Genomic DNA, 17,544 nt, shown 5'->3' with positions numbered 1-17,544 from the left:
TTGTTTTGTGTATTTCTTTTAGTCTTTTGAAGTGTACATTCAAATTTTTGGTATAATTTTTATACTAGAATTATTTAATACTTATGACAAGTGAAACCAAATAATATTTTGAAAAAGATAGAAGTTGTGTCACAGGAAGTGTAATATATTCTTTGGGTAATTATGCATTATTATATCTTATTCCAGTTTTATTAGTTCTCTCCGAAAAAGCCATATGACGTTTTCATCACTTTAAGCTTTCTTCTGATTGCAAACTTCTAAGAAATAAGAAAGCTTATATGACAGAAAATTCATTGGATAGAAAAGTTCTTCTGTTACTAATTTGAAATTTAACCACCAAAGCCAGTAATTTATTTAAAATTGTTTATTTATATTGTTTCTGTGCAAAAAGATCTGTTACTGCAACTTCACAACTCTATGTTTATATGTACAAGTCTTATATAAAAAGATTTAGGATTTTGGTGTTGTCAAATAAGAAATCCAAGATGTCTATAACATTAAATTCATTTAAGCTGTTTTTTTAAACCATTTCATAGATTTGAAAATCTATTATGCTTTCTTAAGCAGATGTGAAATTGGTGTGATTATTTGTCACTGGACATTGATCTATTAACAATTAATCAATGAAATGATAGAACCTTGAAATACAAAATGTATATTATACTTTTTGCTGATCATCAATTGAAGTTCATTGGTGATTCATAAGGTTAACATAAGATCCAGAGGCATCCAGAATTGGCTTTTCTTTTTTATACGACCGCAAAAATTAAAAATTTTTTGGTCGTATATTGGTATGATGTTGGCGTCGTCGTCCGATGACACATTGGTTTTCGCACTCTAACTTTAGTTTAAGTGAATGGATCTCCATGAAATTTTACCATAAGGTTCAATACCACGAAAGGAAGGTTGGGATTGATTTTGGGGGTTATGGTACCAACAGTTAAGGAATTAGGGGCCAAAAAGGGGCCAAAATAAGCATTTTTGTAACTTTCAGACAATTACTTGTGTGTAAGTGTATGGATCTCTCTGACATTGTACCACAAGGTTCCATATCACAAAGAGAAGGCTGTAATTGATTTTGGGGGTAATTGCCTCAAAATTTTAGGAATTAGGGGCCAAAAAAGGGGCAAAAAACAAGCATTTTTCTAGTTTCATGACAATAACTTGTGTGTAAGTGTTTGGATATTTCTGAAATTGTACTACAAGGTTTCATATCACAAAGGGAAAGCTGGAATTGAGTTTGGGGGTAATTGCCTGAAACGTTTAGGAATTGGGGGCCAAAAAGGGGCCAAAAATAAGCATTTTTCTAGTTTCAAGACAATAACTTGTGTTCAAGTGTATGGATCTCTCTGAAATTGTACTGCAAGGTACCATACCACAAAGGGAAGGCTGGGATTGAGTTTGGGGGTGATGAATCATAAGGGGGTTCAAAAAATTTGGGGGGGGGGGGGGGTTTCTTTTTTTCCTTTTTTTTTTCTTTTAAAATTTTCCATTTTAAGTTGGTTATTTCTGATTTATATTTAAAAGCAAATAATAATGATATGGTAGGAGATACACACCAAACAGGATGTGTAAATTTTTATATAATAAGTATTGTGCAATAGCAAGAAATTTTCAATTGCAAATAGCAAGAAATCTTCAATTGCACAGTATTGCGCAATAGCAAGAAATCTTCAATTGCACAGTATTGCGCAATAGCATGAAATATCCAATAGCACAATATTGCGCAATAGCAAGAAATTGTCAATTGTACAGTATTGCGCAATAGCAAGAAATATTCAATTGCACAGTATTGTGCAAAAGAAGATACTTCTTATAAATTGCTTATTTCTTGATCAATTTCAATGGGGTTTTATTCTTGAATTCTTGGGGTTCTTTAATATGCTGAATATAACCGTGTATTAAGTTTATGGATTTTGGGCCCCGTTTTTAAATTGGTCCACATTGAGGTCCAAAGGGTCCAAAATTTAACTTTGTTTGATTTCATCAAAAATTGAATTATTGGGGTTCTGTGATATGCCGAATCTAACCGTGTATTTAGATTCTTAATTTTTGGTTCCGTTTTCAAATTGGTCTACATTAAGGTCCAAAGGGTCCAAAATTAAGTTTAGTTTGATTTTAACAAAAATTGAATTTTTAGTGTTCTTTGATATGCTTAATCTAAACATGTATTTAGATTTTTGATTATGGGCCCAGTTTTCAAGTTGGTCCAAATCGGGGTCCGAAATTAAACTTTGTTTGATTTCAACAAAAATTGAATATATGGGGTTCTTTGATATGCTGAATCTAACCATGTATTTAGATTTTTGGGCCCTGTTATCAACTTTGTCCACATTGAGGTCAAAAGGGTCCAAAATTAAACTTTGTTTGATTTCATCAAAAATTGAATTCTTGGGGTTCTTTGATATGCTGAATCTAACCATGTATTTAGATTTTGGATATTGGACCATAATAGGTGAATGTCCAATTTAAAATTTTTAAGTTCTTAGACCACATTCATTCTGTGTCAGAAACCTATGCTGTGTCAAATATTTAATCACAATCCAAATTCAGAGCTGTATCAAGCTTGAATGTTGTGTCCATACTTGCCCCAACTGTTCAGGGTTCGACCTCTGCGGTCGTATCAAGCTGTGCCCTGCGGAGCATTTTATTAAACTTTTTTTCACAGATCACCCTTATTATGATCAGAGCATTTTTAATAGTCTTGATGATTTATGTTAACCAAAAGTTCAAGATAGTTACAGTATTTTTTGGGTCTCTTCTGCATATATTTCTGGTAAACTATTGTCATTTATTGTTCCTTTTGTGGTAGTAAGACAAATTTTGTTCTGGTATGCAAAACATGAGATTTTTTAGTTTATATTTATGGAAATATAATATTCATGTATGTTTTGTAAAGTAAGTGAGAAAATATATTTTTTTCCATTATAAATATCAATTACAAATAAGTTTTAGATTTCCTAACATCTTTTGTTAGTACAATTTACATGTTTATAAGTGCAATTTAGATTCAATGAAATGTAAATTCAGGTTTACACATGTTAAAAGTACACTGAATACAGTAAAGGTGTATTTAAGTTCATGCTTAGAACTTAGTAATTTTTGTTGCTAAACGATAATTATTTTATTTTTGTTGTTTTTTTTTGTTGTACTTGAAATATAAATGATTATAAACGGTATTTGATTATACCCAACAATAAAAATAGATATAAATTTTACTGTACTTCTGAATTTTTTTAGAAACTTTTTTCTCTTTGTCTGTTGAGTATCATTTGTTGAATGAATAAGTATACACATGACATACATGTGTATGTACCTATAAGTAGGACTGAATTCAGATCAGAGGAAAGTAGAACATATACCACACCATGTTTTTTCTGCATTATGTTTAAACATTCCCAAATAGTTAACATTGACTTACTAATCACTGCATTTTATTTATCATACATATAAACTACAAAATATAAGAGGATTTCAGGATTTTTATACCAAAGATAGAAGAGGGATTTCTAGTCTGTATATCCATTAGTCAGACTGTCTGTTAGTCCTATATCAAAGTAACGTTTTGGTTTAGTGTAGTTTCTGGTCACATCAATTTTTGAAGACTTTATTTAGAACTTTATAGAAATGTCTTTTTTATTGTTTTGTTCGGTTGCTGTCTCATTATCTTACACACACTGTCTTCGTTTAATCAGACATTTTAATACAAGACAATAAAAAATACGTCAACATTTTAACACTACCATTTAAACAAATCTTGAAATCTATCAATGATGTGGTTGCCCTAGAACAAGAACCAATTATTCATTGAATTAATTTATTATATGTTGGTTCTTAAATTGTTAACTGATAGTTGCTAATTTCTACATCATATGGTTTCTAGTGGAGTTGACTCATTTGGAATCATACCACATCTTTTTATACGACCGCAAAACATTTTTGCGGTCATTTATTGGTATCACGTCGTTGTCCGAAGACCCTTGGTTTCCGGACAATAACTTTAGTATTAGTTAATAGAAATCTATGAAATTTAAACACAAGGTTTATAACCACAAAAGGAAGGTTGGGATTGATTTTGGGGGTTATGGTCCTAACAGTTTAGAAATTAGGGGCCAAAAAAGGGGCCCAAAGAAGCATTTTTCTAGTTTTCAGGCAATAACTCGTGGAACGGTGTATGGATCTCTCTGAAATTGTACAACAAGTTTCCGTACCACAAAGGGATGGTTAGAATTGGCTTTGGGGGGTAATGGCTCAAACCGTTTAGGAATTAGGGGCAAAAAAGGGGGAAAAACAAGGGTTTCCTTGTTAATGGACAATCACTTTCAAGTACAATGTTAAATTTGGATTACCTGCCTTACACTGCTTTAAAATTATGTAGAAAGAAATTTTGTATTGCCTTGAGGTGATTAGCTGTCAATTTATTTTTAGAAGTTACTAATAAAAATGCTGATTAAAGATATATTATTTTTAGACATGATTATGTATGTCATTTTCTATTTTAAGACTTTTATGATGTATTTAAATATGGGTAATTATGGTTGCAAACTCCATTGGAAATTTGAATTGAGATAATGACTATATCTTGAGAAGATTTTTTTTTTGGAAAAAGGGGAGGGGGAGGTGAAAAAAATATGGGGCGGGGGGGGGGGGGGGGGGGGTTAAAAAGAAATTGGGATTACAGATTTCAGAAATTAAAAAGAAAATTTCTTCAAATATTTTTTTTTTTGTAAAAAAAAAAGGGGTGGGGTGAAAAAAAAATTAAAAAAGCAATTTATTATTTTTAAATTGAAAAATTAGTCTGGGATATTTTGATTGCTATTTGAAAATAGGGACACGCTTGGGGTTTGACTTGACAAAGACCACACACGGACCCATCTGAAGATGAGTTACGTTATTCAATGTTCTGAGAGTGTGATACTTTTCTATTTAAGGTCGTCATATTTTAAGTCTCTATTCTATTGAAGTGACTATATAAACATCGTAGCCAACAGGACGCATAACGCCTCCTTTTCCCTTCATCAAGGGTCTTACTATCTGATGGCAGAAGTCCAGGTAGCCATCTACCGAAAATGTGCTATGTTAAATGATACACCACTGCTTGCCGACGGCTTTCATTGAATTTGATTCAATAAACTTAAGAATAGCTTCGTCTCTCTGGTGTGGGCTTACTATGGGTCTTACATTTTCTGATTAAATCTCATAGTTAACACGATTCGCAATAACGGCAAAATGTTTCTTCTAGTCTTAAGTATGTGTACAAATTCACCAGAATTAATAATAACAGGTATTTCAAATCACTGCAATATGCCCCATCTGTCATTTTGTCATGCGTTTTAAAGTAGTACTTTAACTTTCAACAGCTAGAACAGTTTAATGCTTTATGTATCTTCAGTGTATCTACACATTAGAGAATATCAAGCTACTTGTAAATGAACTTTTCGTAAAAATGTTTTTTGTGTAATTTTTGTGTGTGTAAACATTTAGTAGACAACAACTAAAATTAAATGTCCGTTCGTTTTTTCGTGTATACATGCAAATTTTCTCTAAAAAAAGCAAACACATTTTCACCTTTATGCTTATTAGTCCCCTACCGACAAAGTCGAAGGGGACTTTAGGTTTGTACTCTGTCCGTCTGTCTGTCCGTCCGTCTGTCTGTCCATCCGTCAGTCCGGCAAATCAGTTTTCCACACTTTTTTCTTCGTTCTTGAAGATATTGATTTGATATTTGGTATATAGTTTTGCCATGACAAGTTATAGATCAAGTTCGAATTTTGTTCCGGTCTGATGATTTAGTCCAGAGTTATGGACCATAACTCTGGACCATATCTAATGTTAAGAGTACTATGTTAAACCATATTTCTGTACAAAGGGAGATAACTCATTTTTTTAAAGACATTCTTCGGTAAATTATTTGAAGAATTTTTTGGCAGGTTTGTTTGTTATTTTGTATAAACTAATTTTCTGAATGCTGCTATATATATATATATATATATATATATAAAACGTCTGAATAATAGTCAACGATTTTTCCCACGAGGGCGCTGGATCGTTACGAGTAATATATATATATATATATATATATAAAATATGATGTGAAATCCTTTAATTAGATGATATTAATAATCTATTTTTATTAATGTATATATTACATTACATTGTGTAGATAAAAATTGTTGACATTTTATAGATAAGTTACAAATCTATATTAGTTTGTGACAAATAAAAGAAAAAATATTTGGAACTATTAATTATATTTAATTATAATTTGAAAATAGATATATACACTGTATTACATCATATCTAATTTTAGAGAACTATTAATCATTTCTAATGTTAAAGTTTTTTCCACACTTTTTTTCATCATGCTTGAAGATATTGATTGATAATTGGTATATAGTTTTATCATGACAAGTTATACAGATCAAGTACGAACTTTTGTTTCGGTCTCATAACTTTGTGCAGAGTTATGGTCCTTGGACTTGAAAAATTCACTCATTTAATCAGTTTTCCACACTGTTTTTAGTCATGCTTGAAGATATTGACTTGATATTTTCTTTTTGTTTACACCATGACAAGTTATAGAACAAGTTAACTATTTGTTCCAGTATAATGAATTTTTACCCGATAGGGGACTATGTATTGCCATGCAATACTCTCAGAATGCTTGTTTTTGTGTACTTCTCTGGGATAAAGATTAATGCATATATGCATATTTACTGAAATAAACTTCCGAGACCCATCGACCAATACTTCATCATTGTGGTTAGCGGGCTGCCAAGCTGACCAAACTGGCCATGAAAGCAGCCGTTGTGAAGGAAGTAGACTGCAACCAAACAACAATAGTAAAAAACCAAATCAATCCAGCAACACCAAAATGGCCGACTTGTTCCAGCTTGACAACAACAAAAACATTTAAATGCTCACCAAACGCCTTCGGGCACAGAGCCGACCGTGCGAGGGCTGTAAAGCCAGTCAAGGTCGTTAAACACTTCCATCATCATCATCATCATCGTGAATTAAATAAGTTAATTCGTAAAAGGCGTGCTATATATATATAACTTATCGGAAGTAAAAGATGGTCCAGTAACATTTACAGGAAGCAATTGTGATTCCAATACTTTATAGTTTCACATTTCAATTGTTTTACAGAAGATTTGAGACATCGGTAACAAAAAAATACTTGATATTTGGTCTCTTTTTCTCATTATTTGTAGAATTATTAACTTTAATATTATATATAAATTTTGAAATAAAATAATTTGATTGTTAGCGTCGAAAAACTAAAAAATATTCTGACTCGGACAAAAAACCATAACCCCCCTCTTTGAAGTTAAATAGTTGCACCCTTATCATATTTATATTCACTTTTTATTTGTGAAAACCAGAAATTGAAAAAAAATCACCCGTGACAACTGGCGGCGAATCTCAATGATTCATACCTAAAGTAAATAAAATTGGGAAACAAGTCAGACTTCATATATCAAAATATTAAGAGGAAAATTTGAAAGAAAATGCAGCAACAGTCAACCCTAAAAAAATACACCAAGAAGTCTTAGAAATTGGTAAATGTCATCACATGTTCTATGGAATTAGGAACATGTAAACATATCAAGTTCGGTAATCCACCAACTAAATGCAATATGTGTGGTACAGATGACGATGATAATACAAATGTAATATATTTCTTGGCCGTTTGGCCTCCAATAGGAGCAACTTAAGAGAAGTATTTTAACAGACCTGAGAATTCAATAAACTATTGCAAGAGAGAAGGAACATGGAAATATTTAACAACTACTCCAATATATCGTAGCATCTATTAAAAGATTGCCGATACTTTAGGTGTAGAACAATTAACAAGAAATCCTTGCTACAACTTACATAGTACATGATTGAAAATACAGGAGCAAAGGAGCAAATTAGTCAGCGTGTACTTATTCTCCGCTTGACACCAATTTTGATATGATTCTCCGATGATGCTAAATTTTCATCCAATGACTTTTCTATAAGAAAATGATTCACTAAGTTGAGAATTAGTGACCATAATTTAGAAATAGTAAATGGTCGCTATTATAAAATTCCTAGAAAGGATAAACTATGTAAACTGTGCCACTTGCTGGAGGATGAAAAACACTTCCTCCTTGAATGTAAAATTTACAAAAAACTAAGGGATAATCTATTTGAAAATTGTTTACCTTCTCATAATTTTATGTCTCTTACCCAAGAACAAAAGGTAAAAGAAATGCTAAACACTTCTATCATGGAACATGTTAAAAATATTAGCTCCTTTATAAAACAGTCATAATAGAACTGAGGGCAGAAGTCTGATAATTTTTTCCATGTGTTAATTTCTTATAGAATTGTTTTTTCTTTGCTATATTATGTTTGTTTTTGTTTTTTGGTTTTTGTCACAAACTAATTATGTTTATATGACAATAAAGGGATACATTATTGTGTGGATAACCTTAATTCGGCACAACAATAAGTTTTAAATGTTAGTAGTAAATATCATTATGAAAAATCATTAACTTTAAAAGTTGTTATAACAATTCTAATATGGTTCAAACAAGGATTTGTAGTTTTAGTTTAAACATATTTTATTTGCTCAAAGCAAAAAAGGATCAGACACAAGTAAAACATACTTATAAAGTCTTCTCCACACTGTAAATATACCTGACGCCTGACGCGTCCGGACGCGTTCAAAATTTGTACACCGAATGTTCAATATTTTAACGTCATATGTTCATGCTTAGAGACGTGTTCAAAGTTTTAACGTTTGTGTTAAAAATATTAACATGTGTGTTCAGACGCAGTGAACACCGGTGTTCAAATTCTGATCTAAAAAAGAAGATAGTCGTTTGTCCGATTTTCTATCCTTCCAATTGGCAAATTCAAAAAGAAATTCTTTAAAAAATATGAATGTATACGCAGGATGATGATCTTGTGAATTTTTGGCTAATATTTTAGTAATTGTGAAATATTAAACTTCCAAGCTGGCATATATGTATAGTTTATGAATTTATTTTATTGTTTATTTATATATACTAGTTTTACTTATAAGTGACATAATTATGCATATCAATGAGGCCTGTTATGATAATATCGTAATAAAAATATGTCGATGTTTATCTTATTTCATGATCCGTTCATTTTATTAACATTACATGTTCAATCAGTGTTCAAATCGCTCGAAATTTTGAACACCTCGTGTTAAAAAAAAATATACCAGGATACCAAATACCGGAAACAGATATCGGCTGGCGATTTAGGCGGTTAAACGAAGAATGGATACACATAAGAAAGAGAACTGGAGAAGGGACTTCTATCCCATATGAACACGAAAGAAGTAAGTAACAAGTTAGAATAATCTCCATAGGTAGTTCGATGGCTTCCTTGTTATTTTCTCATGCCAGATATATATTTGTCAAATATTCATAACTGTTATATCCAAATTTTCAATATTCAACATAAAAGACGAATTAAAAAACGGGCTTTAGATATAAACGTAAATAACTGTAAGCTTTGTTCTGATGATTTCCTAAACTGATGAATAAACAGTCTGTCTGTTATACAGAATAAATGATCATTTTCGACATCCACATACATTAGCTGAACACTAAGTGTTAAGAACTCTAACATCAAGTGTTAAAAAATGAAACACAAAGGCATTAAAAACTGAACACCACACATTCAATTGATGAACACTAAGTGTTAAGAACTCTAACATCAAGTGTTCAAAAATGAAACACAAAGGCTTTAAAAACTGAACACCACACATTCAATTGATGAACACTAAGTGTTAAGAACTCTAACATCAAGTGTTCAAAAATGAAACACAAAGGCATTAAAAACTGAACACCACACATGCAATTGATGAACACTAGTGCAAACATTTGGAACACCATTTTTGAATTAGAAAATGCATTTGTTTTTTTTATTTGCAGGAATCGTTAGATTAAAATGTTTGAATTAGGAACCGGTAGCCAATAATCCCAAAAAGGTCATTTCTGCATGCTACAAAGTGGTGGAAAAAAGAAAGATGTCGAAAAAAGGTATGACAATATATGTATATTAATAGCTTATGTGGGTGTATCATTTCTATCTGTTCACCTTAGGTCAAGAAATCGACTTTTGTAATTTATAATGTCAAAACTTGCATTTCATTGCTATAGAATATCAATTTGTACACTAGTATATATCGACATTAAAGCATAACAAGCAGTGCATAATTTGATGCTTTATGAAAAACTCTGTTCTATTAATTTTTAATTTTATTTTGCAGGATATATAGGCTCATAGACATTCCTTGTTGTGGAGGATTTTGACATTGGAAGTTGATAACAACACATATATGCCACCCAGTTGATAGCTTTAAGTGAAGATGCACTGAAAAGTGGAGCGTACATTGTATGTGATCGTACAAGAACTGTTGGAATTTGCAAACTTTTAAACTTTCATTGTGACAAATACCTATATCATAAACTATCTAATTATCACATTGACATGCTTTTTTGGTTAGGATACAAATGATGTTGCAACTATCTAGTCATGTAGGGGGAAATCATTATTTGTGATATATATTTAAGTCAGTTTAAAAACATTATGTATGTGATTTCACTGACTGTTACTTGTGATATCAAAAGGTATCTGGTGTACTTTTCTTACATATAATATGCTCATTTGATTACATAAAGAATTACTTGTTAAAATATGTTTTATTGTTATATTTTGCCTGATTGAATATAGTTTTTATAACAGTTTATTTAAGTTGAGTACTTATGGAAAATTATGTACGCTTGAAAATAGAACATGTTCCACATTTGAACACCATCACTTTGAACACTTATGTCAACTGTTCTGAAAGTTAACGTCTGGTGTTCTGAATCTTAACCCTTTGGCTTTAAATATGTTCTGTGTGTTCAAAAAGTGTTACATGGCTGTTGAACGCGTCGACGTATCAATATTTTGAACATTCGGACACGTTAAATCGTTGTACACTAAGTGTTAAGAACTCTAACATCAAGTGTTCAAAAATGAAACACAAAGGCATTAAAAACTGAACACCACACATTCAATTGATGAACACAACTGTAAACATTTGGAACACCATTACACGTTCAAAAAGTGTTACAAAAAAGCGTTCAAGCAGTGTTCTATTTATTAACACTTAGATTTACAGTGCACAATACAATATATATAACAATACAAATTGAACATGAGCATGCATCATATAATATAAACAACATAAATATTACTAAACTATACTAAAAAAAGGAGAGGGAATGAGGAAAGAACGACAGAGATTAGGATGATGATGATAATGATGATGATGTGTGTTTTACCTATACTGATACTATACTACGAGGAATCGTTTTGATCTCTTTATAAAATTGAATACTTGTTTAACAATTTGCACATTTTGATCATAGGAAAAAGTTTAAAGGATTTGTATAGTAAGAATCTGGCAATACAAGCAATTTAAATAACGGCGGTTACTTCACTTTATATGGGAAGTAATTGTAATTGTAATGTTTACATTTAACAGCTGAGTAAAACTTCCGGTTATTTTACCTTGTATGATATTAGGTTTGTCATTCAATAATTCGTCATGATTTCAAAACGAAACTAAAACATGGGAGATACATACGATTATTTGTTCAAAATAATTTTAGTTGGGGACCCAGCCGTCGGGAAAACCAGCCTTGTTAGACGGTTCACTACGGGAAAATTTCAGCAGGAATACAAGACGACCATTGGTGTAGATTTTACTGTACAAACGTTGCAACTTGATGGTAAAATTGTAAAGGTAATTCTAAATGTGGTTATATCTAGCATGTTAAGAGTTAGTTTAGGAAACCATTTGTCTCAGTTATTATGACGTATGCTGTATAATTAGAAGAGAAATTCTAACAGTCAATTAGGTTAGTACTGAGTATGGGGGTTCAGAACATCCATTTATTCATGGCCACGTCATACTTACGGTACGGTGTATGTCGTTACTGTTATACTTGTTTAAGGTTTTGGATGAACCAAGGAATTATCTATGCTTAGAGTGGGGGTCTCATTGGGGGGTTCTGATCCCGGATCCCGCTTACTGTTTTGTCAGATTCCCGTATCCCGCTTATACTATGTACGTGAGCAATTCTTCATTTCCCGTTTTCACGGCACAATAATTTGACTTTCACGTGTCACGCTTACAAAAAATCGGCAATCCCGGGTCACGCTTGGACCCAATGAGACCCACTAGAGTGTAATATTTGGCATTTCCTATATTTATCTAGAGGACATATACTAGAAGAGCTTAATTTCTTTACGGCGGGAATACGTTATAAATTTGTTAAGATCTCTAACTTACGCCTTTTTAATTTCTTTCTATGGACTGGAAAATGTACGTAAAAGAACCTCGATTAAATTCAGTACAGTAACGACAAAAATGATAGCGAACACCGAAATAAATAAACAATGTTATACCTATAGGAAAGAATGCTCGCAGACTACTATTCTCAAGCTTAAAGTATTAAACATGCTAATACAAAATCGTGCCATTCTACACTCTGATATCGATTACTGTACTTCGTAGAAGATTTCTAACAGAAACGTCATGTTAGGTAAGGCAGCCACGATCTTGTGCTATGTCAAAAACAAACTGTTCGTAATTTCAGTTTAATGTAGAAAAACAACAAAAATATTTAAGAATTACTTCGAACTAAAAATATCACTAAAATAAACACACAAACAAAACAACAAACAACAACTCCCAGTTAAATACAACAAAATACTGACAAAGTGACTAAGCAACAACAGTAGAATTGTCAGAAAGTGTAGATATAACAAAAGAGAAAGATTTATTAACTTGTTATCTTTCATGTTTTTTCTTTCTATGTATAAAACACGAAAAATCTAGGAATAAGCATTATGCATTTTTGAAAAAAAATGAGGAATGTGATGATATAGAATACTAAATTACACATGTAAATAACAGAAACATCTACAAAGGTAATTGATTGATTGATGGATGTGTCTCGTGTTTCGAAGCGAGTACAAATAAATTTTATATTTTACTACAATGTAAGAATGTTGTTTGTATCATGCAATTTGATATTTACGCTTAAAGGTATATATTTTTTTATTCCCAAATGTTGAAATTGTATTTGAATGGAAAAAGCATGACTAAAGAGGACCCTATATTGTATTGTGACGTAAACAGTAATTTGAATATTACCGTTCGTTCACATGCAACGCTAGACTTGAAAAGCCGATCTTGTACATACGTATTAGTATAAGGATATGTATAAGATTGCCAATCAGATCACTATCCACCAGATACAAAGGGACGAGGGTCACTGTAACCTATAAGTCACCATACGGCTTTCAATAATGAGCAAATCAATACCATATACAATAAGTTTTATGTTTAAAAGTATCCTGTATTGGGACTTAAGGTGGTACATAACACTATACAGGGAGATAACTCTGTAAAAATCAGCTTAACGTTTTAATCACATTCTATTGTTGAGGAAAAATTAAGCTTCTCAATGATCAAAATTAGTGTTTGTCAAACTGCTATATATCAAATGAATTTTTTCCAATGAAGTGTGTGGTTCAAGTTTTTTGAAATTTTTATATTTTTGTCAAAGGGTCAAAGTAAATATTTTGTCAAAATTTTATGAAAATTAAACGAGCCAAATTAATTTTAGTCAAGGTGTTTGGTACCACCTTATATTAATTTATGATATTCCATTGTCAATCGTTTTTTAATAATGTGTAATGTTAATATTCTAAACAGCTGCAAATTTGGGACACGACAGGACAAGAAAGATTCAAAAGTCTTACAACAGGATATTTTCGTAATGCACATGCTGCTTTGGTTGTGTATGACGTCACCAACACAGAAACTCTTAAGAACTGCGTCAGATGGATGAATGACGTCAGCATGTATAGTGGTCAAGACATTCCAAAAATATTATTAGGTATTCTCTACCACGCCATTTTATTAGTCTGATGTTTTAAAATCATCAAATATACATGCACTTCTTCACTCATTCCCAAGACATTTGTCATTCAGATATCTCTGAGTTATAATGTATTTGAATTTTGCCATCCTTATTTTGCTTTAGGCTTCTAGGATCTTCTAGACTTGTATTTGATGAAAAACTGCGAAAATTGCAAAAAATGCCTTATTGTAAGATATCAACGTTTGATATTGAGGCCATCATGTTTTTGCTAAAAGATGTATAACGTCACAGTACCCAAATTGCACCCATTTAGCAAAAATAGCAGTGGAAATCTTACAAGTTTTCCTAGAGACTAAACAATTTGTAATTTTATGATGTGACATTATGTACGTCTTTCAATATAGCTAAATATATTCAAATATACACAAAACGTTCACAGTATATATCAACAGATGAAGTATTTACTGGAAAAAGTAAAATATATGTAAACGTCACCATGCGACGTCCACAAAATGTCAACTTTTAAAAATGAGCAATTAAAATATGTTACACTCGTCCATTTCTTAAAAAATTAATACTATCATGGACTATTGTCAAATTGCTATAAATATTTAGAGAAATAAAACAAAACATTAGTTACTCGATTTTTACAGATGTGAATTTGAGCATGGATGCAATTTGGGTACCCTCATTACAGAATAATGGATCATTTGGAGGTCGGTTCAAACCTATTTTTCTATGATTCAATATGGATTCAAAATTAAATTGGTGGAACTATGTAGTACATAAGGATACATCTACAAAATAAACACAGAATGGTTACTTTTGTCTCGATCATAAATAAACGTAGGTGAAAAAACTGTCAAAATAGGTGCAATTTGGGTACCCTCACGTTACAAGTGATGTGAGTTCGGAAAATATGTTTGTTAGTAAGCCTGTTGCTTATATTTATTTTTGTTAACATATTAATTGAGAATAAAGAGGTTTTTTGTTTTTGTTTAAATATTTCAATTATGGCATGTTTAGGAACGAAACAGTGACACCACAAATAAAGAAATTCATTTAAAATCATTATGTGTTAAGATCAAAAGTAGTTTGCTGCAGTACGTGTATGAAAAGCAGATTAAAACATTCGACTGTAATCCATGGCGAAATAAAAGGGATAAATGAAATACTACAACTCGCTAGATACTTTAATGTACGTGTCAGATGTTTCAATTATACAGCTTTATCTTTGCAGGTAATAAATGTGATAATTTGAGTGGTCGAACAGTAAGTTCGTCAGATGGCGAACACTTTGCAAGACAACATGATATGATATCCTTTTCAGAAACAAGCGCCAAAGATGGCCGAAATGTAGATGATGCTTTTTATAAATTGGCTCAGGTAAGTAATATAGATAACGTTGTTGACTGCAAATGTAGCGTACACATAAAGTAAGTACATTTCAAAGAGTTGACAAGTCTTTCCTGGACCACAATGATTTATTTTGTGTTACTGGGACGATAATGAGTTCACTTTTCTCATCAGGACGATCGATTAATTTACATGTCTTACTTGGACGACACTGAATTCACTTCGCCTTACTGGACGACGACGAGTTATGGGATATTGGTGAGTTCACATGTCCTATGCGGAGAGCACATAGGGTATTGTTTCACATGAAAGATAATTAGTTAACAAGTTTATCTGGTCCTTTAATATGTGGTATTCATCTCAATTAATTTAAGAAGTATACAAACAACATTCTTATTCAATTGATACTTTTTTCTTATGAGTCTCCTGTCTTCTCATCTTGTAATTGTTTTAGTTAAATGTCATTATATAATTCTTGTAGGTCTAATGCTTTCTTAGCTGTAAACAACCACCAATTATAATTCTGCTTTTTCTTTTATTCAGTTTGAATGTATTTTGTTTCATCTGGACTTTACTTTAAAACTCATGAATATCCAAAGTAATATACACCTAAAGGAATCCGCTATTATAGCCATTCCCTGTTACTCATTGATTGTGAATACAAATAGATAAGGAATAATATCTTTTGTCAGACTAATTGCTATATGTTTTATTTTAGGAATTATCCAGGACGTATTTTGATTCTATGGATTATAGATCTGACTCAATTAGGCTAGACTCTTTACCAGACAATAATGCATCTTGTTGGGATGTTGTGGATATTAACATTTAAAATGTTTAGCAACGTGATCGAATGGTTGCTCTTAAATATTCGAGGATATTATTATGTATACTTTTATTTCACTACTCTATTCCCTAGAGGCATTGGTATATTTTCAAATGTGTCGCAAGTTATAATAATCATAAGAATCTTTACTAATTTGCAATATTTATTTAGTTTATTTCATTTCTTTCTGTTACTCAAAATATAAAGAGCATTTTGTGTAAAGGACCAATGGAAATCATAGAGGTAAAATATATAGGACATTTTAACACCAAGCAAATCTGAAATTTAAATGAACAGCATTTACTGCATCAAATGGCACGAACTGTAAAAGTAAATTTTTAAGTGTATTTATCAAGAATTATTGAATATACCCCAAAAGCTACTCGAATATGATATGCAATGTTCTGTATTAAAACAAAAAAAACTATAATCACTTTTCAACCTGTACACAAACATATTTAGAACCCTCCAAAAAATTAGTTAAATGATGAAATGTTTTCACTTTAGTAGTTTATAGACAGCATATTATTTTTTTGGAGTACCTTGGAGGTGAAATTTAAAAACAATTTTCCCCTATATTATTTTCATTCTGTTGACATATCTTAATTTTCTGTTCCTCGAACCTCTTATGCATGCGTTGTTGTGGTCATTTTTCTTGATGAGTAAGATGTTGTGAGTCTTGCAACTTATTTTTGTTAGAACAGTTCAGTTACCAAGGCTTTAATTTTCATTTTTTAGTTTCAGATTTTTAGTTTTTGATTGTGTTTTCCCCGATAACAACCAATACTTCGTCTGTGGTACGAAAATGCTTTTTAAGAAGATTTTTGAAGAATGTGACTTCGAATTTTTCTCTCTGCACAATTTTCTCACTTGTTGGGAGATCGTTAATGTTTTTTATCTGGCTTATATTATATAAATTGGTTTCACAAACTAAAATTAAATCTTGAAATCTTTCTTGATTAATTATTGTATTCCTATGTTCCTACTTTCTCGAGAGATAATCTGCAAAGCAGTTTTTTTTTAACAATGATGCATTATTTAAAATAAATCTTTCTGATTTTTAGCTCACCTGGCCTAAAAGGCAAAGTGAGATTTTCTCATCACTTGGTGTCCGTCGTCTGTCGTCGTCTGTTAACTTTTACAAAAATCTTCTCTTAAACTACTGGGCCAAATTTAACCAAACTATGCCACAATCATCATTGGGGTATCTAGTTTTAAAAATGTGTCCGATGATCCCGCTTGCCAACCAAGATGGCCGACATGGCTAAAAATAGAACATAGGGGTAAAATGCAAGTTTTGCATATTATTTTGAAAACCGCTTTAAATAAAGAAAATCTAACAAGGGCAAAATTGTTCAGAATGTTGAGCTCTATCCATTGTTCTTTTAAAGTCAAAACTGTCAGACGACT

At 31.5% G+C, this 17,544-nt stretch overlaps 1 protein-coding gene and 1 long non-coding RNA gene across 2 annotated transcripts; both read left to right on the top strand.

Annotated features, from left to right (window-relative positions):
• Positions 1-8,660: 8,660 nt before the first annotated feature.
• LOC127731395 (uncharacterized) lies at positions 8,661-10,340 on the top strand. The gene is made up of 3 exons (XR_007995617.1): positions 8,661-9,343; positions 9,942-10,049; positions 10,280-10,340. It is a non-coding gene; the product is annotated as an uncharacterized LOC127731395 (long non-coding RNA).
• Positions 10,341-11,528: 1,188 nt separating this feature from the next.
• LOC127731298 (uncharacterized) lies at positions 11,529-16,296 on the top strand. The gene is made up of 4 exons (XM_052240317.1): positions 11,529-11,803; positions 13,784-13,967; positions 15,193-15,338; positions 16,027-16,296. The coding sequence occupies exons 1-4, from the start codon at positions 11,630-11,632 to the stop codon at positions 16,138-16,140; spliced, it is 618 nt and encodes a 205-aa protein (XP_052096277.1). The 5' UTR covers positions 11,529-11,629; the 3' UTR covers positions 16,141-16,296.
• The last annotated feature ends 1,248 nt before the right edge of the window (positions 16,297-17,544 follow it).

The sequence above is a fragment of the Mytilus californianus genome, unplaced genomic scaffold (assembly GCF_021869535.1).
Source record: "Mytilus californianus isolate M0D057914Y unplaced genomic scaffold, xbMytCali1.0.p SCAF_1, whole genome shotgun sequence".
Taxonomy (NCBI): Eukaryota; Metazoa; Mollusca; class Bivalvia; order Mytilida; family Mytilidae; genus Mytilus; species Mytilus californianus.
Note: the sequence above shows the minus strand (reverse complement) of the source record. Positions and strands in the feature narration are given on the sequence as shown.